Source organism: Odontesthes bonariensis, chromosome 14 (genome assembly GCF_027942865.1).
Source record: "Odontesthes bonariensis isolate fOdoBon6 chromosome 14, fOdoBon6.hap1, whole genome shotgun sequence".
Lineage (NCBI taxonomy): Eukaryota > Metazoa > Chordata > Actinopteri > Atheriniformes > Atherinopsidae > Odontesthes > Odontesthes bonariensis.
In genome coordinates, this window is record NC_134519.1 from 17,881,408 (window position 1) to 17,908,614 (window position 27,207).

General features: G+C 39.6%; 2 protein-coding genes across 7 annotated transcripts in view; both read left to right on the top strand.

Moving 5' to 3' along the window:
* Positions 1 to 495: 495 nt before the first annotated feature.
* On the top strand, positions 496 to 14,220 carry klhl14 (kelch-like family member 14). Its single transcript, XM_075482267.1, has 8 exons — positions 496 to 1,503; positions 3,433 to 3,554; positions 7,957 to 8,046; positions 9,149 to 9,227; positions 9,691 to 9,881; positions 11,289 to 11,447; positions 12,422 to 12,579; positions 12,844 to 14,220. The coding sequence occupies exons 1-8, from the start codon at positions 626 to 628 to the stop codon at positions 12,982 to 12,984; spliced, it is 1,818 nt and encodes a 605-aa protein (XP_075338382.1). The 5' UTR covers positions 496 to 625; the 3' UTR covers positions 12,985 to 14,220.
* Positions 14,221 to 17,454: 3,234 nt separating this feature from the next.
* cacna1eb (calcium channel, voltage-dependent, R type, alpha 1E subunit b) overlaps positions 17,455 to 27,207 on the top strand; it is a 60,149-nt gene continuing 50,396 nt past the window's right edge. For 3 of the 6 annotated variants that reach the window (XM_075483248.1, XM_075483249.1, XM_075483252.1), the window contains exons 1-3: positions 17,455 to 17,707; positions 19,630 to 20,083; positions 26,463 to 26,725. In XM_075483248.1, the coding sequence (XP_075339363.1) occupies positions 19,668 to 20,083; positions 26,463 to 26,725 (679 nt within the window). In that variant the 5' untranslated portion in view covers positions 17,455 to 17,707; positions 19,630 to 19,667. Of the gene's footprint in view, positions 17,708 to 19,629; positions 20,084 to 26,260; positions 26,363 to 26,462; positions 26,726 to 27,207 lie in introns of those variants that run through there. The other 3 variants (XM_075483250.1, XM_075483251.1, XM_075483253.1) reach the window with 2 other exon arrangements.

Sequence of the window (27,207 nt, forward strand, 5' to 3'; positions counted from 1 at the left end):
CACGCCCGCTTTACACAAACGCGAAACGCACCCGCACAGCTGCTGCCGGCTTGGAGACAAACTAATTGCTTTTGTATGACTCCGTTAATCTGTGCGATATCAAATGTCCTCATTGTGAAGGTGTGCGGCGAGATAGGAAAAGGAAAGGTGCTAGCTGAATGCTGCATCTTCTCCGTCCACCGTAGTGGCGGTCTCTTTTTCCGTGCCCGACAACTTCAGCTGCGTTACCGAGAGGAAAGCGCCGCAGCGTCTCCGTATCCCCGTTTTGTTTTGACAGCGCCCTTCAAACCACAGCCTCCATTTAAACCATCTTGTTCTTGAGTTAAGAATGAATAAGAGTGTCACGCTGTGGGAACTACTGCGTTTTTGTTTGTTGCTTTACGACCAGAGCTTAAAGTTGAAAGCGCCTGAAGCCGTGTTGGATGTAGATTGTCGCCGGCTGGTGCGTCATGATGGTTATCCCCAGCTGGATGGACGGGCGATCTGTACAATAACTTATTGAGAAATCTCTTGTAATAGTTGACTGCTGACATTTATAGGTGGTGTGGTGTGCAAATAAATGACCTGAGGTAAATGGCGTGCATGGTTTATTTGTTGCCTAGGTGGCGTTCACAGTCAGGAAGTCATGTCCAGATCGGGTGATAGAACATCCACCTTTGACCCAACACACAGTGACACCCTGCTGCATGGGCTCAACCTCTTATGGAGAAAACAGCTTTTCTGTGATGTGACTCTCACTGCCCAGGGACAGCAGTTCCACTGCCACAGAGCGGTGTTGGCATCCTGCTCACAGTATTTCAGATCTCTGTTCTCTTCCCATAACGTAATCAACAATGAGGGAAGCAAGGGGGATCAGGGCAGCAGTGGGACTCCCTCATCCTCTCCTGATGACAAGTTAATGACCACCAGCACCCGGCCCATCAATAACCTGGTACTCCAGGGCTGCTCCTCTATTGGACTACGATTAGTACTGGAGTACCTGTATACTGCCAATGTTACTCTTTCCCTGGACACAGTGGAAGAGGTGCTTTCAGTCAGCAAGATCCTCAATATCCCCCAGATCACCAAGCTTAGTGTGCAGTTCCTCAATGACCAGATCTCTGTGCAGAACTACAAGCAGATCTGCAAGATTGCTGCACTGCACGGACTGGATGAGACCAAGAAGCTGGCCAACAAGTACCTGGTGGAGGATGTGCTGCTGCTGAACTTTGAGGAGATGTGTGCCATGCTAGATGCTCTGCCACCCCCAGTGGAGTCAGAGCTGGCTCTCTTCCAGATGTCAGTCCTCTGGCTGGAGCATGACCGGGAGACTCGCATGCACTATGCTCCGGACCTTATGAAGAGGCTGCGCTTTGCCCTCATACCTGCCCCAGAGCTGGTGGAGAGGGTACAGTCTGTTGACTTTATGAGGAGTGACCCTGTGTGCCAGAAACTACTCCTGGATGCCATGAACTACCACCTGATGCCCTTCAGGCAGCACTGCAGGCAGACCACAGCAAGCAGGTAAGGTAGAATCAGATACATTTTAAGACGCAAACAGAGAAGCATACAGACATAAATTTCATACAAACACTTTACAGTGACCTATTAGAGAGTGGACAGAAGGAGATTAGATGTGTCACACTTTTTTGATTGTAACAAATGAGACTCAGATATTGTGTTCCTGTGTGGTTTTGACCATGTAGGAAGTCAATCAGAGTTGTGTCTGAGGCCCAGTTTATGAGCATTGCGGGGGGTTTCCTGTTACATAGTGACAGCTGTCAAAGTCTTAATGTCCTCTATGCTGCACATTATCTATGATAACAAAGCTGCTATATGATTTATTGAGATGTATCTTTATATACAACAGTTTAATTGCCTATTAATGAGTGTGGACAACATACAATAATTCAAATTGTGAATTTGATGGTAGCAAGAAGTAAATTAAAACAATTTGAAATGCTGCAAAGAAATTGTTACCAAGGTAATTACACGATAATTGCATAACATTCATGTTCAAAGTGAAAAGGGCACAGTGTTACTAATACTAAAATAAGAAAAAACGTAATGTGGTCAAATATGATTGAGCATATATTGCTTTATGATATTTTAGAAACAGAAGTATTTATTTTACCCAAGGCACAGTTGGTGATGATGTTCCCTCTTTTTACAAGTTGTGTGCCTTGCTCACACAAAAACAGGACAAGTTGGAGGATGTCTATGTTTGTTCTGACCAGCAATCTTCTAAGCTTCTAAGTTGTTGGACATTATCAACAAGTTGATTTACTGAAGGGTGTGTTGTCACATATAGTTTATAGGACGATTGCATGAAACAGTGAAGGTTGTTTTTATAAAAGAGGGTTGTATCAATATTCAGTTTTTGTAATTACTGTGTAATTTTGCGAGCAAAGCTGTGCCAGTAGAGAATTTAGATTTGACAGGGAAATTGATATGCAACAATTTGAACAGAGGCTCATGCAACACATGTCAACCTCTACATTATCCCAGTGATGTATCCAGTCCCACATATGCACCTAGAGAAGCAAGGATTCAGGAATCCTCCTAATTAGTTTCACATGCCATTGTTTCTCTCCTCTCAATTAATCACTATTATCTATGTCCAGGGTCTCATTTGCATATGAATAACCCCAAAACACTTCAGAATGGGCCAATATCAGGGAGGATATACCGAGACATCTGCGATTTACCCAAGCATAAAAAAGTAAAATATAAGAGAGTAAAAAAGGTGAATGCATCCAAATATAAAAGCCATTCACTCTTGATGTTATTGCTGAATATTGTGATAAATTGGTAGATTTGCAATTGAATCCATTTAGAGTGTGATAATGGTCTTCAATGTACAGTAAATTGTGCAGCTTTGAGGTCATATTTCATGTGCAAAAAGAAGGAAGCATCTAAACAATTGGCAAAGAGAAGTCACATGAATCAGTGCAGCCAATGAAATGGTGATATTGTAAAGCAAGGTTTATGTACTCAATTGCGCTTGTAGCCTCCAGCATGGCACCCTGCAGGACCGTCCTTGCTTCACAGCTAATTGAAAAGATGTCTTCAGAGTACAATAGCCATTCAGAAACACATAATAAGGATGCATGCAATTTTTTTTAGTTGTGATAAGTGTGACCACTTTATTGTGTGATACAAATTCTCAAGTTAAGTCTTTGTGTCAAAATAAGGAGCAGTTATTTGCACAACCATGGATTTGTTTTTCAATTTTATACAAACTCTTGGAGTAAACGTGCAAAATGAAAAATGAAAATACTGATAAGGAGAGCTGTTGATATCAAAGTGATTATGCATATGAAATAATTAAAGGTGTGCAGTTTTTTGGTTGTCCTCATTTTGACATATTGATGTTTTGTTTAAAGCTTTATTATCCATGTTGTTCTATATTTTCTAATACCTGTCCACATGCTCACACTTGTGACATTACAGAATCCGTTCCAATAAGAGAATGCTGTTACTGGTGGGTGGTTTGCCTCCTGGACCTGATCGTCTCCCCAGCAATTTGGTCCAGTACTATGACGACGAGAAAAAGACGTGGAAGATTCTCACAAGTGAGTTACAAAGGCTCTGCTATTGTTGTACCCCAGGCATCTTGTGTTAGTGGCTATTATGATGAGAAATCGTTGTTTCTATGGATGACTTTAACACAGGTTAATTTCCTCGGAAAATGAGGGGATGGAGTTCCCTAAATCCTTCAGGTAATAATGTATCACTATCGCTTTCAATATAAGTTTTTAATCAGAGCGTGACTTCACAGCAGTGTGGAGCTTCATGCCCGGTTTCACTCGTTTTTGCTCAAATATGCTGACAGGATGCATGATGAGATTTACTTGAAACTAATGATCTATTGTGGCAGAGAGAACAATAAGGAATAACATTTTCCCTCAACAGATTTTAAATGTAACCTGATTATTCACGAACGCTGATCAATACTTAAATTCAATTACCACACATGACAATACATGGCGTAGCAGTTAACCTGCTGACCCGATGTCACTTCTAAGATTAGTTAAAAACCAAAGAGGAGTTAGTGCAACAGGGGAGCTCCAATCTTTTTTTTTTTTTTTTAAATAGGAAAAAGGAAAAGATAGAAAAAAAACCCAAAACTAAATGCATATGAACACATGCAGGTTTCAAACTGCAGTGTGTTGTGTTATATGCAATTGTTGGTATCAATTTGAAAGCAAGTTGTCATAATTTCCCAGGAAATGAGTTTTATTGAAAAAATGCTTTGTCTATAAAGAACATATTTGAGACCTTTGTGAGTGTACAAACACATTTATACTGCTCTCACCTCTGTGAAGTGTACTGTGATCTCCTGTCTCTCTGTCTTCCTTGACCTTTTAATGCTCACTACTACATTGTTGCCATATTGCAAAGGTCAAAAAAAGAACTATTGGGGAAATCACATATCCTTCAGCCTCATCATTGCTGGACATATTGAGTTTTTGTTTTATGTCTTTTCTCACATCCCAGTCGTTTCTCTTCATTTGTACATATTAACCATGATTTTGTGTTCTGTCAGCTTGGCCCTCTGCAGTCTACAGCCTCACTTTATTTCTTGAATTTTAATGAATCTGCTTTTTTTGATGTTTTTGTTTTGTCTTCAATTCACCAGCAGACTTGGACACGATTTCTTTCCCTGCTCGTATCATAACATTTCTTGGCAGCAGTCTAAAGTTTAAGCTCATTTTTGTCCAAACTATATGGGTTAATTTTTGCCAGAGGAAGCATGCAAATACAACAGCCTGAAGCTCGCTGGTGTTCATATTGTCATTTTCTCATTAAACTCACACTCATGGGTATAAACTGCAACAAGCAAAAGGTCAATAGGGATTTCCATCGCTCAAAACTAAAAAGTTAACACTCAAATGGTCCGTGGCCAAGTGGAAGGACAAAACTGCAAAATCATCCCCTCAACACATCAGTGGCCACCTGATGTAGCCTCCTCACAATGGATGTGGAATAGAAGATTATTAACATTCAATCATAACTTTTCAATGAGGCGAAACCTGAGAGGGACAGCCTTTGATTAAGACATTCATCAACACAATTTGGGCAGAATTTGATCCCTCTCCTTGTGTCAGATATATCCACTGCTTGTTGATTCTAGTGTAAAGTTTGCCATCTAGTGTACCCACAGCAGCGTGGAAAACACAAGACAAAGGCAGGCAGAGACACAGCCACAATGCTAGACATTTTTTTCTTCCTCTTGAAACCAACCTGTTATTAAAAACTCTGACTTGGTTATGAACCAATGTAGCCTCACACCCTGGCCTAGAACAAAGGAATCCAGCTCAGTGGGATGCAGTTGTAACAGTTTTAAAGGCACATAAGAGCTCAAGCAGCAGTGGTGCATTAGCTGTGGAATCATTCAACCAACCACGACTGTGCCTTCTATGCAGAGGTTTCTGACTCCCTCTAGTGAGCCCTAGAGCTCATTGTAGACTGGAGTGATGGCGTCCATCTCATAAAGGATGTGCTCATCCTGCCCACCTATAGCTGATCACCCCCAGGGGTTAGCAGGGGATTTGGGTGAGAGGGGACTGGATGACCAGATTAAATTAATAGATTCCCACAAGTCATAATTCAAGATTGTAAAAGGGAAAAAATATTGATCTACCTTTTTTTTCCTTGCAAAAGGACTATTAAGTTAGCTCAATTTTATTATAGCCTCATATTATCCCATTGTTCACCAAGATCTCATACAGTATGTCTCAAATCCTCCAAGATAACCCAATATATTGTAGCTTGTAGCATATTGTAAACCAGTAATCTTCTTTTCACATGGGTAGGAGATGATTTTGCTATAAGTACAAGTCACTAGACATCAAATAAAAAGCCGCCCATCCGTGTCCTATATACTGCTGACTGAATGATAATGTAAATAGCATGTAAGGGAATTTGGCAGTCGTATAACACTCGTCTTTGAGATGCACTGGAGGCAAGCAACCTAATCCCCTCTTCTGAGATAAAGCTGTGTTTAGTGTATGTAGCATTAGTTCATATCTGAGACTTCCCTCCCATGGAGGACCGGCACATGTCAGGCAGGTTGAGTGAGATTGCAGAGAGAGGCCAATTGGAAAGAAATGAGATTCAAGGCTGTCTAATTTTGCAGCAACTGTGATCCATCAGGCGGTGGGGAGGTGACAGTGGAAATGACTGATGGAGACAGACAGGTGGGCTTTAACATTTCACTGATTTGTGCTCAAAAAGCACCGGGCCTGAGATTTATTGAGTGAACACGATCATGTTCATTATGACTGTCACCTTAGACCATTTCTCTTACATCTCAATGGGGTCACTTCAGCAGAAGAAAATGAAGGAGAGGAGGGGACCACAAAGAACATAAATGGAAGGAAAATGCTGAGCGTTGCTAACACATAAAAAGGAGTATATAAGTTCACAGTGCGTAACCAGATTAACTATTTTTGTGGCTTATTTGAACAGAAAACAGTATACATTGTTACATTGTGGGATTCAGTTGTTTCAGTAGTTTTTTTTATTCTTTGTTAAGTAAAATCCCCCAAATATAAACTTACTGGCTTTAATTTCTAAAGAAATTGCAGCAAGATAGATAAAAGGCTGCAGCTAATGCTTTTTAACTCATTTATTATTCTAATTATCTTGATTAATTGAATATTTGTAGGTCTGTTAAATGACACAAATTGCCCATCAGAGTCCAATAATCAAAACATGCAGAAAAAAAGGAGCTAGAGAGTTTCAGAATGAATTTTTTCTTTTTGGCATTTTTGCTAAAAACAGTGACATGAATATAGTATCATTACTGACTAGATGGATATCTAGTCAGTAATCATCATCATTATTATCATCATCACTATTTCAGCTCAGATGATAGATAGATAGATAGATAGATAGATAGATAGATAGATAGATAGATAGATAGATAGATAGATAGATAGATAGATAGATAGATAGATAGATAGGGCACTGCCCTTACAAATACTGCTTATAAAAAAAATGATCATTTGTGGATGTTCAGTGAACAGTTAGGTTAACTGGTTTCCTGTTTTTTTTTACACTTGTTCACTGGCAGACTGAATAGAGTTACATAGATTTTGACTTTCATGTTGCTGTTTTAAGGATTATATCCCAGGACAGAGGTCATTTGTACCTTTTAGAGTAGTCGTCCTAAAAGAGATGCTGAAGCTTATCATTATACTCATTTCACAAAACGCAAGCAAAGTTGAAAGCATATTCCTAGTAATACTCAGAGGCTATTGAGAAAGGTTAGGCTATAGAGAGACTATGTGCACATGATACACTGGAGCTTTATCAATTTACTTGGCTGAAAGAGCTGATGCTTTTGTTGCCTTGCAAAAAGAAAACATTTTTACACTAGTGTTCGACTACCAACAGTTGCTATTTGCTAGTGGCTAAAGGTAAATCTAATCCAGCCAAACAAAAATTAAACCAGTGTCAGCTGGGTTCTAATCATTGTCAAAATAGCATTTATTTTTTACAGGTATTGTAAGGGCAGTGCCCTATCTATCTATCTATCTATCTATCTATCTATCTATCTATCTATCTATCTATCTATCTATCTATCTATCTATCTATCTATCTATCTATCTATCTATCTATCTATCTATCTATCTATCTACCCTGTATCTAAATAGCTGTAAGTCGCTTTGGATAAAAAGCGTCAGCTAAGTGTAATGTTATGTAATGTAATGTAATGAGTGTTAGAGATATACATACTGTATGGCGTTCTAGGGTAATTTTATTGCCCTATTTCAAATTTGTACATTAAAGTACACAGTAATATTTAGATGGATTTACATTAGCTCTGTACTCATAGTGTGATTCTGTGTAGATCCAGGAAGTCAAACATTTTTATTCAAAGGGGAGGGGCACAGGTTACTACAACTGATAGATAGATGAAATACACATAAATTAGCAACTGACCTTTGATATTTGTGTGTCATCTAGTAATGCCTTACAACAGCGCTCATCACTGCGTGGTGGAAGTGGAGAACTTTGTTCTTCTGCTGGGCGGAGAGGACCAGTGGAACCCCAATGGTACAGTGCCAACACAAACTGCTCTTCAGGCTTTCTTTCATTTTATTTTAAACAGCAAATTTCTCATTGTTTACCAAATGCGGAGAATGGCCTCTGTCAGTTTACATTCAAGCTCAAACCCATCGGAGTTAATGTAACACTTTCAGATAGTTTCAAACACTCATCCTACAGCTGTAAGTGGACAAACAACACTCCAATCAACACTTGTCAATAATTGGCACAGAACAATAACTGTTGTTAGCTCTGAAATATTTGTGATGTCAAAGTGTGGAGTGCTTTATGTAAAATGCTGGCAACACAGCACCATAGTAAAATACAAACTAATACTATGGTTGAACAGTAGAAATGCAGTGCACATAGTGAAATTGATTGTGTTTTTGGGGTAATGATCAAGTAAATACTGATCAACATTGTTAAAGACAATTTACAAAGTTTTGAACAGAACATTAACCTCCAAAAGTAAATTCCACTATGACTGTAGTGATAAAAAAGTAAAACCTTTGTAAGGTAAAAAGTCTCAGTTGTGACAATGATACAAAAGATGCATAGTTTTAGACTTTGGCTGACTGCAGCTGACCTGACTGTCAACATGAACTACGGGGTACTCTAGAGGAGGAGTATAAAAAGACTCCAAACAAGTCAGATACATTTTGCTTCCTGTTGCACGAGTGAGTTCACACCAGTGCAACAGCTGCTAGGGCATACAGTAGCGTGTGTGATAATCATTTGTAAGATAATGAGCTGCGAGAAAGAGAATATCAAAATATCATACCATCTTGGGCAGAAATAACTATTGGGAATTATGATAAATAAAAGAATGATAATAAATATGGTATCCTACCTAATGCGTGCCAGAAAAGCTTTAGGCCAATCAGAGTGAAGTTGTGCTGTTACAGACACATCGACACATCCCAGCTGCAGTTATGTCATGGCTGCGACTTCTGCAGCGCCAGTGACTATCAGACAGAGTTTCTAACCAGCATGCATTGTGCGTCAAATCAAATGCACCTAAAGACAAAAGTAAATACTTTAACAGTTAGGAAAACAAACTTTTCATCAAGTTCAGTGAGTTGTGTTGTTTATTTTGATCTCTGTTTTGCAGGAAAGCACAGCACTAACTTCGTCAGCCGCTATGATCCCAGATTCAACAGCTGGATTCAGTTGCCCCCCATGCAGGAAAGGTGAGTGCGTTTTCACTTTTGAATGAAGAGAAGTTTGTTGAGGGAGTTTAGTAAATGGCAACAACATTTATGTCACATTATTGATGTCTCCAGTAACAAAATGCAACCACTTGTTGAGGATTTTATTTTATTTTTTTACAACTGTCTTGGATAAATAAATCGGAATAAATCTTGTTCATCCGTATCATGTACATAAAATAGAAATAAAAAAAATCTGACATACACAATATACAATTTCTATTATGTGTACAAGCTTTTGAACTACTTCCAATGCAAAAGTAAGTTTTACCATTACTCTACCATAAATATTGGTGCTGAAAGCTTTTTTGAGATACGACTAGCCGACAAATCTTTTTGTCTTGCGATCATCAAACTCTCCACCTTAGAATTTGGGAAACAGCCAACAATGACTGTTGTCATAGTTTAGTTAAATGATGTTATCTGGTTGACACTTCCTCTTCAGAAGAGCCAGTTTCTTTGCCTGCCGCCTGGATAAGCACCTGTACGTGATTGGTGGTAGGAATGAGGCGGGTTACCTCTCCAGTGTGGAGTCCTACAACCTGGAGACGAATGAGTGGAACTATGTGTCATCTCTGCCGCAGCCTCTGGCCGCCCATGCAGGAGCGGTGCACAATGGCAAGATCTACATTTCAGGTAAAGAGAAAGGCTGTCACTCAGGAATACATTATTCCACTCAACAGAATTTGCAAATCTTATAAACCAATGTCCTATTCACAATAGAACATTTAAAACATATCAAATGTTGAAAGGGAGTTCATGAAAAATATTAGCTCATCTTAAAATTTGATGGAAGCACCGTGTCTCAAAAAAGTTGGAATAGGGCATTTCCAATAAGCCTGGAAATGTAAGTGGTGCTAAAAAGAAACAGCTAGAGGAACATTTTGCATCTAATCAGATTAATTGGCAACAGGTCAGTAAAATGTTGGGTATAAAAAGAGCAGCTTAAAGTGGCAGATTTGCTTAGAAGTAAAGATTGGCAGAAATTCTTCAATCTAAAGAAAAATAAATTACAAAGCCTTTGCAAACTTTTATCAGCTACCGAAAAAAAGATCTAAATATCATCTAAAGTTACAGAGAAACTGGAGGCATCTCTGTGTGTAAGGATCAACAAAACCGATATTGGTTCCAGGGATCTTCAGGCCCTAAGGCAGCACTGCATTAATACAGGCATGAACTTGCTGCATAGACACAAGAACACCTTCAAAAAGCATTGTCTGTTAACACAGTTCATTGTGCCATCCACAAAGCATTAGTGCCTATGGAACAGACAACTTGCACATCTGGAAAGGTACCGTCAATGCTTAATGGTACACACAGGTTCAAGAGCAACATATGCTCCCGTCCAGATGATGTCTTTTTCAGGGAAAACCTTGTATATTTCAGCAAGACAATGCTAAACCACATACTGCATCTATTACAAAAGCATGATTTGATTTTTAAGGGATTTCATGCAAAGACCAATTCAATATAGCATCAGTGTCAAATTTTATAATATTACTATGTGCTAAAATGAAATAATTTATTTGGTTTTGGTGGCATTCAAGTCAGTCAGGGTCCCCTTTCACATATGTGCAGACGTCACAACTGAAACCTTCTTCTCAGAGCTGACTGGCAAAGAATCACCTGTGTACTTACCATTACAATATGAAATTAAATTAAAGGAATAAAGTAAAAGCTCTACCTGGAGTCCATGCTGTGCTGGAACAGAACAGGGTGGAGAAGTAGCCATTGAATGTCACACATTGTGATCTTTTAGTTGCAAACAGTGTCCACACAGCCAGAAAGAAAGCAGGCTTTCCAAAAGTTTGCTAACAAGTTTCTGTGGAAGTACATGTGTCTTGAAAGCTTTGAACGAAAAATAAAATGTACTGATACAAACCTTATGTACTGGCAACTACTGGGTGTAGAACGAGGTTTCTCTGCACTAACACTCATCGATACATAGAGGCATTCCGGCTTGTTTAATAGGCTGCAGTGTACAAGCATTTTGTATATGCTGAAACAGTATCATAGGCATAGTACTGTGTTTACATGTTACAGGAGGAGTGCACAATGGAGAGTATGTGTCCTGGCTCTACTGTTATGACCCTGTAATGGATGTGTGGGCTAGAAAACAGGACATGAACACAAAGCGTGCCATTCATGCCCTGGCTGGGATGAACGATCGGCTGTACGCAATTGGTGGAAACCATTTGAAAGGTAAGCACGCCTGCATTTCAGGAAACAAAAGAGGTCAAGAGTGTTTTGTTTGTTTTTGTTTTTTTTTAATGAAAATTGTAAAAATCCTTTTGCCATCATGAATGACCTTGATTAGCTTGTGCAACCTATAGTCCCCCACTCTAAAACATTCATGGTACAAAATGTTAAACAAATTTAAAACAGAACCGGAAATGTGTGTTGGGCTCTTGAAGAAGTTTAGATGTGTTTCTCTTTTAATTCAGTCCACTCAGTTTCCTCTAGAAGACTTCTAAATGTACTATTCTCTTCGTTGCTCTCTCTTCGGATTCAGCTCATGAAAACTTACCAAAAGTGCCCTGAGATTTGTCCCCGCTATGCAGCCATTATTTGAACTTGTATTTCCCCTGGCTGATGATTACTGTAGCCTTATATCTGTGGCTGTCTTTGTCTGTTGGGTGGGTGAGTTGTTAGTGAAAGTAGAAATAGATTATAGAGACTCAAAGTTAAAGTGAAAGTATAACAAAGGTTCAGTGGACTGATTCAGGTGTCTATATTTTTGTTTATCGTGCATTTACCTTAACATTAAACTTTAAAATGAAACATAAGAGCATTAAATTTGAGCCAACAATAACAAGTAGAAAGTAGTTTTCAAGTGGAAAAAAAAAGTTAATCTGCTTCTTAAACACTGCATGACAGTTTCTATTAGATTTTATTAATGGTGGTTAGACCAATGACGGCACAGATGCCTTTAGATTTGGATATTTCTACATCCTGATTGGTGCAGAGGTACGTGACATAACCCGTTACAACCTGCCTACATTAAAACAGTAGAAAGAGGACAAAAAATAACAGAGCACACAGAAACAAAGACATTTTTTCACGACTGGCAGGATTTCTCAAACATAAAAGAATCAACTGCTCAGAGTGAGATAATGATTGCAAAAATATTAACTATAACCTGGATCTTCATGTTTCTGTCCTGTTTTCTCATAAAGGATTTTCCCATCTAGATGTAATGTTGGTTGAGTGTTACGATCCAAAAGCTGACCAGTGGAACATCCTGCAGACACCCATACTGGAGGGCCGCAGCGGTCCAGGCTGTGCTGTTTTGGATGACAGCATCTTCCTCATGGGTGGCTACAGCTGGAGCATGGTATTGAATGTAGAATATGCTCTCCTTTATCATTATGGTCAGCAAAATCAATTCATACAGCGCTAAATCTCTTCATTGTGACATTATTACAAGAATGACATAATTGAATTTAACAAGTCCACACATGGCACTTCACCAAGTATTTATTATACTGTCCTTGGCTAACCAAATTTTTATCTAAGCTATTTTTTTCAGCAAAGTTGGAAATTCAAACAGGACTTAGGGGAATGAAAAGAGTGATTTGATGTAATTTTTTTCCCTCAGGGTGCCTACAAGTCTTCAACCATCTGCTACAGCCCAGAGAAAGGAACATGGACGGAGTTGGAAGGAGAGGTGGCCGAGCCTTTGGCAGGCCCAGCCTGTTCCACCATCATCCTGCCTGCCTGTCTTCCTTTTAACAAATGACAACTAATCCAACCAATGGGCGGTGAGGGTGAGGAGCAGCAGAGTTAATTGGGGGAGGACCATCAATAAAAAAAACACTTGGCAACAATTTTTGTGTCCAGTCGTATGCCGGGGGTGTGTATAAATTATTTTTTTACAGGTTTGACCAGAGCACTTTCGTTATTCTCTACTGAAGGATTGAAAAAAATTGTGTAACTAATGTATTTAAACTCATCTGTGTTCTGAGAAACGGTCGCTTCCATCTTTCCTTTTATTTAAACAGATAGTGAGTGTTTTTGGCTTCTCTTCTATAGCACGCATAGTGTTGAGCTGAATTATAGCTTTCAGATCCATTGTATCTTGTATTCAGTAGCTGCATAATTCCAGCAAAATACAGTGTTGTTTCACCACCTGACATTGGCAAATTAAGTTTTACAAGAAATGGGTGAGTTGCATTAACTATGATGAGCAAAATGTATAAATATTCATCAGTTAATACTCATTGTTCTCTGGCTGGATTGTTCAATTATGCAATGGTTTTGTTGTCTTTTTCTGGAAATAGCATATTTGGGCATCTAAAAGTGGGCAGCTGATATGGAATGAAGAAAAATATACTGTAATTACACTTTGAAGCAGGTATACAGGGACTCGAGGACACTATAAAAATGACACAACTACACAGTGATCAGCCTGCCCTAATTTGAATTTATAATCTTAATAATGTACACCCAGACTGATTTTTACAAGTTATCTGTTTCGGACACTAATATTTTCAAATCTATGTGCCAAATAATCTTTGTGCCACAAGCGAGATGGTTAAAAAAATGACCATTGATTCCTGATATTTATATGAAGCACTAATGTTATACAATGAACGTACAATCAAATTGTAATTGCTAGCCAGTGTATTTTGGGGTGGCATGTTTTGGTAAACAGATTAATTGATGTGGAGGACATGTGTGTAGTTTGTTCTCCTGTACAAGTTCATGTGAACAGGCCTGTTTATGAGGCCACATGGTTTTAATCTTTAATGTATGAAAAACTAACAAGCATACAGTTGTCTTTAATGCACTATTTGTGAACTTTTAATTCAGCAAAGTTCACTGAATCGTAAATCTGATTAATGTGCTGTGTTAAAACGATATCTCCAGTGCAAATTAATCCAGTCTTGTTGACGTTATTAGGTTCAATAACTTGACTCTAAATATTGATGCTGTTGAATTCTGTAAAAAGTTGTTGATTTCATTCTTGTACATAATCGCCTGCAGTGAAACATTTTTGTGCACTCAACTTTGGATTTATTCTCAAATCCTGTTATGTCCTTTGCATTTTAGAAAAATAAAATAAAATGACTCTTGATGATTAAAATAACTTTCTGTCTGTGACACAAAATGAATGTAAAAGTTCACTTGAAATGCATAACACATATGTTAAGGTTTCAAGGAGATGTTATTCCCATTTGTTACTCAAAATGGAAAATATTGTACAAGCAAGGGAAGTTACTGCTATATACCATATTGAAAAACCCAATTATTGTAATGAAACAAGAAATATACAATATGTTAACCATACACTTAAGTTTTCCTACTCTTGAATAGTTTATTTCCTCAGTTATACTTAAGTTGAACAATAACTGGTGGGACTGTTGTGAGACATGAACAAAAAGTCTGAGAAACACTGAATCAGGAGCAACACTGAGATCTGTGTAAATCATTAAACACATTTTGTAGGATGAAGTTGAGACACAACAAAATTCCAAGTGTTCAGAGCTCAGAAAAAACACAGAGCAACATGACATTTATAAGCAATTAAATAAATAAATGCAACTTAATTGAATTAAAAACGAGATAATACATAAATAGAAAGTGTTGTGTTACAAATGTCCATCAACAACCCTACACACTCACTCTCACTCCTGCAGTCAAATTAGAATCACCAATCAACTGAACGTGCATGTTTTTGGTCTGTGGGAGTAAGCCGGAGTACCCCGAGAGCACCCATGCATGCACGGGAAAAATGTGTAAACTCCAGACAGAAAGGCTCAGCTGAGATTTGAACCAAAAACCTTCTTGCTGTCTGGCAACAGAGCTCTACTCTAAACCGAGGTGAAATTATTAATTATCAATAGATCTAAACCTGAAACGACTTAAAATAGACAAAATATCAAACTGTGCAGCAGTTGGTAAAATGTGAAGCAACAAGCATACAAAACAGACCTGATGTTTACCCTCAGGGCAGTCTCTCATGCCAGACCAGATTTAATTTTCCAGCCATCTACTACCAACTGTCTCATGCTGCGAACAATATATTCAGTGTCTCCTTGCACATACACCTGATGTTTCTCCTCTCAGTGAAAGCACTTTGTCTGCTTGGCGTCTCCATTTCATGCATCCACTTGGCTAGGTGCCCAGAGGATAAGATGGCAATTATTTCCTCACAGAGATGATTCTGCCAGATTACATAAATCCATGTCTAATTCTTGCAATATGGCATCAGAACATTTGGTAATTCTCACCATTCCTCATGTCTCACAATCCTTGGAGACTTGTCTGACAACAGTTATTATCATTAGATATTTAAATGCCTTCTCTGGTCAGTGGTAACAAGATGCCATTACTACCAGACGAGAGGACTGTGGGCAACTGAAGAATAACACCGTCTTGATTAAGACAATAGACATGAAATGCTGTCCACTGAGATAAATTAAGAGGTTTAGACAGAAAAATACTGCTCTAATCTGAGCGTGTAGCATGTGCGGATTTGAAGTCTTCATTTACCCTTCAGTGTTGGTGGCAGCAGATGGTTTCTACACTCCTCTAAGTCCCACTCTTCCTCAAGCTTGGGGAATAACAAGATTGGTAAAAAAAAAAAAAAAAATGAACACAGCTGACCTTTTAATTAACTACACAGACCATAGCAGCTCTTTTTTAATCAAAGTATTCTGTGTAATTAGATCTAATTAAATATTTATACAGGATAAAGAGACATTTTTCATGGAAAGAGCATAAAAAAACGACAGTTTTGCAATGCAAATACTGTGAATCACACAGAATTTTAGAACATGTTCATTAGTGATGGAACAAATAGCCTACAGTATATTCAGAATATATTTCAGACCCCTCCGTTAAAGTTATCATCTTTTTGTTTATGAGTCTTCACTCAGTGTGTGTCACCTGCATACTAAATCTAGGGAAAACAGTTATCTAATCAGTTAATCTGTACTATTTCCGCAGACCTTTAAATGCACTGTATACTCCCTGCTCACCATCTAGCTGATACTGTACTTACAACAAAGCACGGAGGTGGTACTATCTTGCTGTGGGGATGGTTCTCAGCAGCAACATAGAGAAAATGTTTAAAACTGATGGAAGAATGAAGTCGGGCAAATACACAGAGATCATTGAGGGGAAAAAACTTGTTCAAGTGTGAGACCCAACAGACACTTCACCTCCAATATGACAAAGCTTCTGTTCTGCCAGGTAGAACAAGATAAACTGCACAAATCCAGCTGTGCAAAGCCTGTGAAGACTCACTGGAGAGCCCTGGAAGCTGTAAGTGCTACTAGACAGCATGCTCTGTTGAAAAAAACCCAGTTGTTTTATGACTTCTTTAATCATTTCACTTAGCTGTGAATATAAAACATCCCCTTTACTTGTTTGAATGTTTTTCTTTGTTTTTTCTTGTGCTTGTTTGCACAGCGAGTCATGTTCAAGTGAAAATCACAGTTACATTAAGCTAAAAGTGAAGCATTTCAAATAATTTCTTATCCAAGTCAATCGTTAAACCTCAAAACCATTGGAGGAACGTTACCAAAAGGAGAAGCAGAAAATCCTTTCATGTGAGGAGCTTGATTATTTAAAGCAGCTGGTTTACATGTAAATGCAACAACAATTCTAATTCGATACAACTGTAGATCCAGTAATTTACTATTCATTCTGGAAGTCTCTGCATTAGTTATCAAACTAGTGAAAACTTTGTCTATAAGTAGACAATGGCAACTGATGAATGAGTTATATTATTGATTGAGTTCTAGTAATAACTAAGTTTTGCTATGTCAGTAATGATTATGCATTTCTTAGTTCTCTTGTGCACTCATGATTAGACTTATCAGGACTTATTTATCAATGAGTACAGGATATCCTCGCCAGTAGTAGTCAGCCACAATATAAGCAAGATTTTATTTTTTCCCCCTTGCTGATTTTATCATCTTTATTCACTTAAGATGTCTCTCATGTATGTGATTTTAGTTATCTGCATTAGTCCACCATCTAGTGGTACGTGCGTCTGAGTTTCTGTGTATTTGCACCAGAGCATCGTTTCAAATAAAGACCTGTTGCATTTACCTCTTTCACTGAACCTCATTTGATTTATGGACAGGTGAAGAAGCTCCCGCCTTTGAGGATCTGAGACCATTTAGTGAACTCTTTAAGTGAAGTTTGGGTGCTCTGTAAACCGCACAAAGTGACTCATATTGCTGCAGCCAGCGAGTGAAGATGGCTGGGATCATTTCCATGCCTCGCTCCTGTCCCTGTGCGTGTTTACGCTCATCTGTGCCACACTCCTCTGGCTCCCAGCCACCCAGCAGTATTTATAGCCATACAGTGGTAATCGGCACTCAAGGAATCGTCGCGAAATCATCCCCTTACCACTAAACTTGGATTGACAGAGTGGCAGACAGAGGGCTGAATTTGGGACCCACCTGATCGGGGTTCACTGACGATGAAGGAGCGCGCGGCACTTCAAGGTAAAGCAATCAGATTCATTGATCAATACATGGGCTAATTGACGTTTTTTCCCCTCCTGTCGCGAGTGCTGCATCGTTCCCCTTCCTCCTGTGTACATTTTTAGCGTTCACGTTCATATATCTGTACTTATGACTACTGCTTTCTTTACGTCTCCATCTCCTGCTTGTGCGTCAAACACTTAACTCCATAAGAAAAAAGAAACAGCAGTCTAATTAGCAATACCCGTTAACAGGCTAGTTAATGCATTTCTAAGGCGATTGCTGACCTGCAGCTGACGTGAACAAATTAGACGAGGGGGGCTCCGTGTTGTTCCAGTAGGCTCTTCAGTGGCTGCACTAATTAAAGCGTAGGAGATCACAGCCAGGAGCTGAAATTCAAATTTAAAACAGAAGAGTATCTCCTCACAAGTGTTTTAACTTTAAAATATTATACAGATGAGATGGACGCCTGCAGCAAAGCATGCTCATCAATGCTGCCTTTCATGATTAATTTTATTTTTGTTTGAATTAGTCATCCACATGTCAGGGATCCACCCTGCCTGTCATCCTAGTTGGTTGCCTCTGTTGTTTTTTCAAGGTGACTATTAGATGTTGATATAAAAATGCCTTGACATTTAATTTCCCAACAGCTCTGGCTGCAGAACAGACTAATAATACACACTATCACATATCTTTTGAACTTGCATGGCCTTGCCACAATCAGAGACAGCCCACTGGTGAGCAGCATAAAGCTGCCATCAAGCCACCCGTGTAAATGTGTGCGTTGACCTTGTAGCCTCTGCCAGCTTTCAGACGGGCGCTGTGCGTGTTCGAGGGCAGAGCTCAGCTCAGACTGTGTCCAGTTCATGTCTGAGGAGCCCCTGCTGCTGATGAGTGAGTCACCGAGCCTTTGCTTCAGCTCCTCCACACTCAGTCATCTTCCTTTCAGCTCCGGCTCAATGGAAACAGCCTTGTTTCGTCTGTCTCTTAACTGGCTCGCTAAAAACTTGCTGTTTTCCAGCCTTGCCACCTCATCTACCCCATATTTCTCAGTTCAATAACATGTACACTCAACTGGACAATGGCAGAAACAAAAACAAGGTTTAATCTGTTTCTTTCTTTTTTTTTTATCTAAACCAAGGCTAAAAAAGACATTTACTTTTAGAAATGTAGAACTAAACACCTTCAGAATAGTTTTTCCCTTTCCTGTATCACTCCTTTGTTATGCAGAAACACCTTGTTTGTTGTCCAGCTTTTTCTTCTCTTGCTTACTGACATCATGATGTATCATATTTGCATGATTCCTAGAATAGTGGCAAATTTGGCACTCCTCAAGCTGAAAATAAGCAGCCACCTCCCATTCCACCAGCTTTGACCAGTTGACCGATCAGAGCATACTGGGCTTTTTTTTATGATGGGGTGAGCAAGTGGGGAGGGGGCATTTGATAAGAGAGGAGCTAAAACAAAGCAAGCGCTGCTACCATGTGCAGTATGTGAAAAATAATGTGGTTTTTTTTAAACAGTATATGATGTAAACGTGTGGATATTCAGTCTTTTATGTTATGTGAGAACCATAAATCTTTGTAAAACATGTCAGGTCAGATCATTTAGTAGATCTTTTGAGAGGATTCACGAGAAGTGTGATTATTCTGATCTGCTGGTGGTGGCAGTTAAAAGTCTAAAACAGCTATCACACCCGAAATATGTGAACCAAATTTCATAACAATCTGTTTGTTAGCTGCTGGAAGTTTTCAGACGAGACCAAAGTGGCTGAAAGAAAGACATTGTCACAGTCACATTGCTGTGGCGCATTTATATAGACAAACAAAGAGGGATCCTATTGGATGTGCCATGTTTATCTTGGTAGTGTCTCATTAATTGATACTGCTGTTTCTCACCCATTGTCTTCTGCCTGTCTATCCTTTTTTTTCCCTCATTTGCAGAATTATGGTGAAATCAGCAACTTCCGACTTCTGTAGACATGCATACCAGTTCAGACCAGTCCCTCTCCCTCTCCCTCACAGCCAATCTTCACTCTTCACTCAGCTGTGGTCGGAGTGGAAAGACTCTTGTCCAGTCCTCCCTCTCTCTGCCTGAGCCTGAGGGCTGGAGGAGGACCAGCCCTATTTCCCGTCCTGGCCTGACCCAAGGAACTCGCTCCTGCTCCCTGCAGGTCCCTCATGCTGTCCCTGAATACCTGGGCCTGCCCCCGCGAGCAGCCAGTTTTGATGTACCATGTGATCAGGAGGAGTGCTCGTCCGATCAGGGCTCGGGGTCTCTGAGTCCCCACTTCATGCTGCGGCGACGTGGGGGACTTGTGGAGCAGAAGGACATCATAATGGCCCACCAGGCTCACAAAATACAAAGCACGCCGCAAGCCCGCAGGAAGGAGTGGGAGTGAGTATAAAAGAGATTCAGAGTCAAAGGATTTCTTTGACTGCGCGTGTAAAGATGGTAAATCTCCACGGGGGAGGATGAAATGTAAAAAGATATACCGGCTTTGCAGTTTCACTTGTCAACTTACAAGTCATTAGAGGCCTCAGGCTTTACGATACAGTAACTGGTGATAGATGCAGGTTTGTTTGAAATATTTCCATAAAAATCAATTTTTTGAGGAAGACACCTGTCATGGAAAAGCACAGGTATAATGAAGAACCTTATTCCATTCAAGGGCCCTAACATGTTATTTAAGTGTATAAGCATGAATAATAACATTGCTGTTAAACTGGAAATGCTGTACGTCTATCACTGATGGTAATAATTGCACCTGCACTTCTTGTTGCAAAGTGTCAAACTGTCCGTGGTCAGAATCACTGGTAGACAAGTGACGTAACTTCTGCAGTGCGATAAGCAAATGCTTAACACACAAGACAATTATGTTTCCCCTTGTAGCAATGCAAACTTATGGGTCTAATGGTGTCTGCAGAGCATTTTAAAGTATTTTATCTAATTGTCATGGTTATATGACCGTCTTAAAGCACAAAAGTTTTGATATGTGCCAGCCATTCACCACCAAACACTTGACAACAGGTGAACACATTGGAGCATTTTGGAAATTGGTGAATTATCAAAACAGCCCAATCAGGTGAACAGAAACACACACACAGAGAGAGAACCATTGACGTTTTCTATCAGATGGATCTGTCAACAATCACAAAATTTTGATGAATGTCTTGACAGAAAATCAAAAGGTAAAAAAATAACAAAAATACATTTAATAAACGCAACTTGTGAATTGACATTATAGATATATAATGATATAGATATAAATATGTAAATGATCAAAAAACATTGTGAGAATTGGCCTTGTGCCTATGTAATGGTAGAGGTGATAACAGAGGGATCTTATTGTTTATTTAAAAAGGTTCCAGTGAATATTGTTTTTTACCAGGGGAACTTTTTAGTGGCATCTCGATGGTGATAACTGGAAAGATTTATGCAGGAGATAAGTGGAATCCTCTTTGATGTGGTTTGTTTTCTTTTACCTCTTAGCTTTCAGTTTTTTACTTTAAAACCTGCATCCCTCACCTTTGTTGGCACATTGCGATGTTTCTTGGCATATTTTTGTCCAATAGCTGTCAATCAGGAGAACAATGTATTGATAGAGTTAAAAAAAAATCCCACAGGGTAACAATGTCTGTATAAATTGCAGTCATTATTTTTGTTGTGTGATGCATCTGTGACTGACAAAAGTATGTGAACCTTTGCTTTCAGTATGTGACATTCCTATGAAGCAACTACTGCAACAACTGTAAACATTTCCAGAGGGTGGGCTTCCTTAAATTAACTGCTCACTTCAGGTCCTTCCACAGCATTTCTGTTGAATTAAGGTCCACGCTTTGACAAGGCCATTCAAAAACATAACCGGATTCTTTAATCGTCCTCTGGCAGAACAGTTTGTGTGGTTATTGTTTTGCTGCTTGACCACACATTTTGTGTAATGAGTGGACAAAACTGTCTGAGATATCCACTCATCACTCAGCCAGGAGTGACCATATTTTGACAAAAGGTGGAGTTGGAGAGTGATAGTTGAACGCTGATTGGAAAAGGCTTGTATATTTGAAGCCGAAAGTCTATTGATTTATAAAAGTGGAGCATCAGCAGACCTATCACGAGGACAAATTCTAGCTGACAACACTGAAATGATTTGTGGAAATAACGTATTAACTCAGTGTTTCCTGAGAGTGGGAGGCTATTGTAGCTCGAGAGGTTATGGAGCCAGCACCCAGCATCCCTTAGTGGTATTACATTTGAAGGCACTTTCACATCACAATTTCAGAAGGCACATCTATCTTTTACATACGCTTTTATGTGGATGATCCACTTTCTCCTGTGATCTATGTGGTAAATGTTCTGATGATTTCTTTTAGAATTTTACTTTTTTTATAAGCAAATTCAGAGTTCATTATTCTATTAAAATTTTAAGCCATCGCGGATTAGAAGTTCCAAAACAGTTCCAGACTATGATACTAACACCACCATGTTTGATCAATGGAATGAGGTTCTTTTACTGCAAGGCAAGTTTTCACCAAACTTTACACTTTTCATTTAACTATGAAGTTCTGTTTTTTGTCTTAAACTTTTTTTAAACACATGGTGTTCAATAAACAACATGCAGACAGGAAGCGGCTTTCCTTTTGGAGAGCAGTGGCGTTCTCCTTGCCATTGCCATATGGACCACCATTATTCAGTGTCGTCATGATGGTGGGCTCATGAAAATGAACATAAACCAATGTGAAAGGCCTTTCACTGCTTAGAAGTTACGCTGGGTTTTCTTTGTGTCATTGCAGACAATTGCACATTTTGGTTGACCACTGGGGAAGGTAACATTGGCCTTCTTAGTGGAAGGTTTTATAAGCCGGCTGCAGCCTGGAGTGCATCAAGTTCTCTGAGGCCCTAAGAAATCTTCTTTGTTTGCACCCTGGTGCCCTTCCATAAACCTTTAAAAGACCAGAGTTTGATTAAAACCAGTTACTTTAATAAAGCAGGACACTCACTAGCACTGATTGCCAGCTTATTGACCACATACTCAATTTTCATCTTCAAATTAACCACTAATTCTAAAGGCTCCAATTTTAAATACTTTTCCATTTTCTCTCAATAGATAAATGACCAAGTATGACATTTTTGTCTTACTTATTTAAGAAGGTTCTCTTTAGTTGTAGTACTTGTGTAAAAATAGGAAGATACTTTACTTCACATTTACGCAGAATACACAGATATACATAGCATTTTAAAGGGTCCACAGCAGCACAATATGCAGATGTCTTTGTTGCAGCTATAGTTTCACTAAATCAGTCCCCTCTACTTTCTATGCAACATCATTGGCTGCATTTTACTGTAATCAGATGCTTTATGGTGTAATTAATTGCATAGCTCATGGTGCTTGCTTGTTAACTTCTGAACACTGGAGCTACATCAGTTTGATTGTCTGCTTCTCACCACTTGAATGTGGAGTGGTTCTCCATCAGTGTAACCTCCAACCAGCAACACCCCCCCGCCCCCCTCCCCCCGTGCGTCCTCCTCCGTCTTTCATCCTCCGCTTTCTGTTTACTCTGCTGTACTTCCACTCCATGTCCACTTTTATTCCTGTACCGTCATGTTCTCTGCTTTGCTTTCAATCTTTTTCTCACATTCACAGGAACACAAAATCAAATTTAAGTCAACACTGTCTGTAAGAGCAAAAATAAAACTTAACAGTTTGATAATGTTTTAAAAAGGCACCACTGAATAGTCAATTCATATTGTTTTTGATTTGCCACTGTAAATGTATTGTGGTTATTTGTCCATTAGGGGATGCTAGGGAATCAAAGTAGAGAAGCAGCAGGGAAGTAGCATGATGCCTTTAGAGTTAAACAGTAGGGTCTGGACACGATTGTGCTTGCCTTCAAAAAGCTAAAAGATTATCTGTACTTTGTAAAGAGTGATATGGCATGTTTGTACAACTAATTGTGATACACACTTTTCTTTTTTTCTTTTTCTTGAGATTCATGCAAAGTTCTCCTATAAAACTATTTTGGTGCTACTGAACAAATTTGGAGAATTACTTTGAAACGATGACTATGATATAAATATGTTTCATCATGAACTGGCATAGTGTTGCACCATTCTGTGCCGATATAAGATACTGTTATTGGTGGAATCAAACTGACATAACTCAGTACAGAGGATGTCTGTTGCTAGGGAACAGAGAGAAAAATAAAATGCTAAAACCACTCCAGTCAATGTTGGATGAAAGCTTGTCTGCAATTACATAAATGCCCTTCAGAGCTCTGGCACCAAGTGCCATTAACGTTTTAACTCTCAGTGCATGCCACTTGCAGCCGCCCTTCATCTTTCTTCCCTGTTGCTCAAAGGTTTTGCTCAAAATACACAATACAAAATGCACTGCAAGTCATTGCTCTCTCTATTTCATATCTTTAAAAAAAAAAATTTTTGTCACTCTTATTTGCCGAAGCTGTTAACTTAATCTTCTCAAAGTTTAGAAAGTCCCTGGAAAATTGATAAAAGCTTTTCTGCTCTTTTACGCTGCTATTTTTGGACACCTTTGAGTAGGCTGCTAGCAAACACAAACAGTCTTAAAGAAGACTGCACCTGGTCATCATGCACGGCGTTTTGGAGCATCAGTGCGGTGACAGTGCTGTGCTCAAGTCTGTCAGTTTCCTCCCTCAAGATGTCCGGTGACCCTGACGGGGAGGTGTTTGTGTTGGGAGAAACAGATTTCTGTGGGAAGAAGTTGCTCTATTGTGCAACATGGCTTTTGTTGGCAAAAATGAAAAGAACGGAGCAGGAATTCAAGAGAGCTATGTCGCTATGGAAACAACAGCAAAGAGAAAGCTGGAGACACAAGCGCTGAGAGATATATGTTTGCAGAGATTGACAAATGTTTTTGTTAGGCAACACACAAGATTTTTTTTGTAATGATTGCTTGCTTTTTGGTAGAAAGTAGGGGTGAATGTGGTGTGCGGATATTGTGTATTATGAATCAGCAAACTCTCCATTTTACATCAGATTTATCATCCTGTTGCTGCTTGTACATTCTGCTCTTGATCAGTGTAGCCTTTTGTTGCTGTCCTGCTTTGCATGAAGCGACACGCCTGCCTGATTCATTCAGATTAGGAAGAGGAGGCAACAAGATTCATAGCTGAGTCTTTGTAAGCGCTGTAAGAAACTTATTCATATATCCTGTTAAATTAGTTTTTCCCTTCTCCCCCAGATCTCGACTCATTTGCCAAGCATGATTTTGTCACTCTCCCTGTGGGCTTGTTTTCACAATCTCCCATCGAAGCCTTCACTGGCTGCCCGTCTGCACACTGTGTGGTGCCTACCTTGTGCAACTGAACAGTCAGCAATGAAGAGTGATACACTATGCTGGGATATCAATAGGGACTAATTCTCTGGTTGGTTCTAATTGTGACAAACGGCAGCCGTGGGCATGAAACAAGCCTCGGTTGAATAATCTCACGTCTGTGGGGGCTTAAGTGGTCATCTTCAGGAAACAGTGGGGAGGGGAGGAGAGCAGCAGATGGAGTGAGAGCGCCCAGTTGCCTAATGAGGTCTCACTTGTGGCACTGAGTGTGAAAAGGACCCTGCTTTCTTCTGCTTTCCCTCAAAAAGGGAGCAGCCCTAAGATCTATTTCATGCTCTATTTTTACTCTGACTTTTACTCCAATATTAGCACAATGGCCTAGTTTTTTTTTTTATGTTTTAATAGTACAAGTCTATCTCCAATAATGAAAATATGACAATGCTGTCTGTCTATCAAATGATAAAAGTGTTTAAAATTGGAGAAGAAGTCCAACTAATACAAAAAGCCTATTTTTCTTACTTGATCTATTTACACACCTGATATATTTCTCTTTGGATTGTTTAGAATTCAGGTTTTTTTTTCATTCTTTCTTTTCTTTTCTTTTTTTTTAGATTTTACACCTCTTTCTTTTAGCGCAGCACCCACAGGCATCTTTACATAATTGTTTTTTGAAGCACATACCCACACAGCCTGCTGTATATACTCGTCGTTTTGGGGGGGAGGGTGTGTTTTTGTTCATCCTCAACAAACTAATTGCTATGGTAACAAAATATATGTCCCTCCTCTCCAGCAGCTTTCATTCAGATGGATTTTGAAATCGCAATTTTGAAGTAGCTCTGTGGGAGGGGGCTGTCAGTGCTTATGCGCTCCTGTCTGATGATTTTTCTAGCAGGTGAATAGAGTTATCCAGCTATTCAAACTAACGCTTTACAACGCGTCTGGTTTAGGGGCGTGAAACGGGCTTCTTTTTTTGGCAAGTTTCCTATGTCGGAGAAGATGCGTAAAGTTTTGGAAGACTTCCCTCGGATCTCTCCATCTGATGAGCGCGCACTAGTTTTTGATCACCTCGGTTTGTCAGATGCCTGGATGTTGTTAGAAAATTACAAGGAATAAACTCGGTGGATTCCTCCTCCCCCTCTTTTGCTGGCCGAGTTTAGGGACGCGCGCACATGAAAAGTTGTTCAGAGCTGATTTTTACGCGCTGTTAAACAGATGGGATTGTTTGGCCATTAGTTACCTGGATGATTTTCCCGAAACATAAGAAAACTGAATGATATAATCCGGTGTGCTCGTGTGGATATGGAGTGAGAGGATTCTGTAACTTTTTGGGGAATCTTGGCTCTCGAAAAGCTGTCAGTGGATTGAAGGTGGATGTTTTTTCGCTTAGCTCCACTCCACAGTTTTACTCATTTTGAAGTCTTCCTTGTAAAACACTCTAAGCGGGTCGTTTTTCTCATCTCTTTGTAGAATGGCTCGGTTCGGAGACGAGTCGTCCGCTCCCACCACGGTGGACTCCGGAGATGGGGACTTGGAGCGCGGTGGTGATGGGCAGGACGCGGCGGCAGGACTGACGGCTTCCATGAAACAAGCCAAGGCGCAGCGGGCCCGGACCATGGCTATGTACAACCCCGTCCCCCACCGGCAGAACTGCCTCACCGTCAACAGATCTCTCTTCATATTTGCGGAAGACAACATCATTAGAAAATACGCAAGACGAATAATTGAATGGCCATATCCTTTCATTAAAAGTATGAATTATGTCAGGAGATATTTCCTGCCTCCATAGTTCATTAGCTGTGATAGTGGGCTGTGAGTTCAGCACCGTGGACAGCGTCAGCCAGCATGTGTGAAGCTGCATCTTAAAACTACAACTCTCCTTTCTTCATAAATTACAGCATATATGTTTCAGTTTTGTCAGTTCTCCCTTCATCTTTGTTTAGTGTATTTGCATGTCTCCGCAACTTACTATGATTTCCACCTGAGAGTTAAACCATTTAATTGAAGAAAAAAAACACACCTTTCATGAACTCCGCTCCTTGAGATTCTTCCTCACAATTTGGCTAAGTAACTTATTTATTCTTTGGGCTCCATTTGCTTTTGTGCTGGCAGAAGACTGAGAGTAAGCATGTGGTAATCATTAGAAGCAGTTCTGCTCACTGTGGGGGTGGCATGTAGGCACATCTCTGTTGCCTTACTGCTCATTGGAATGTGA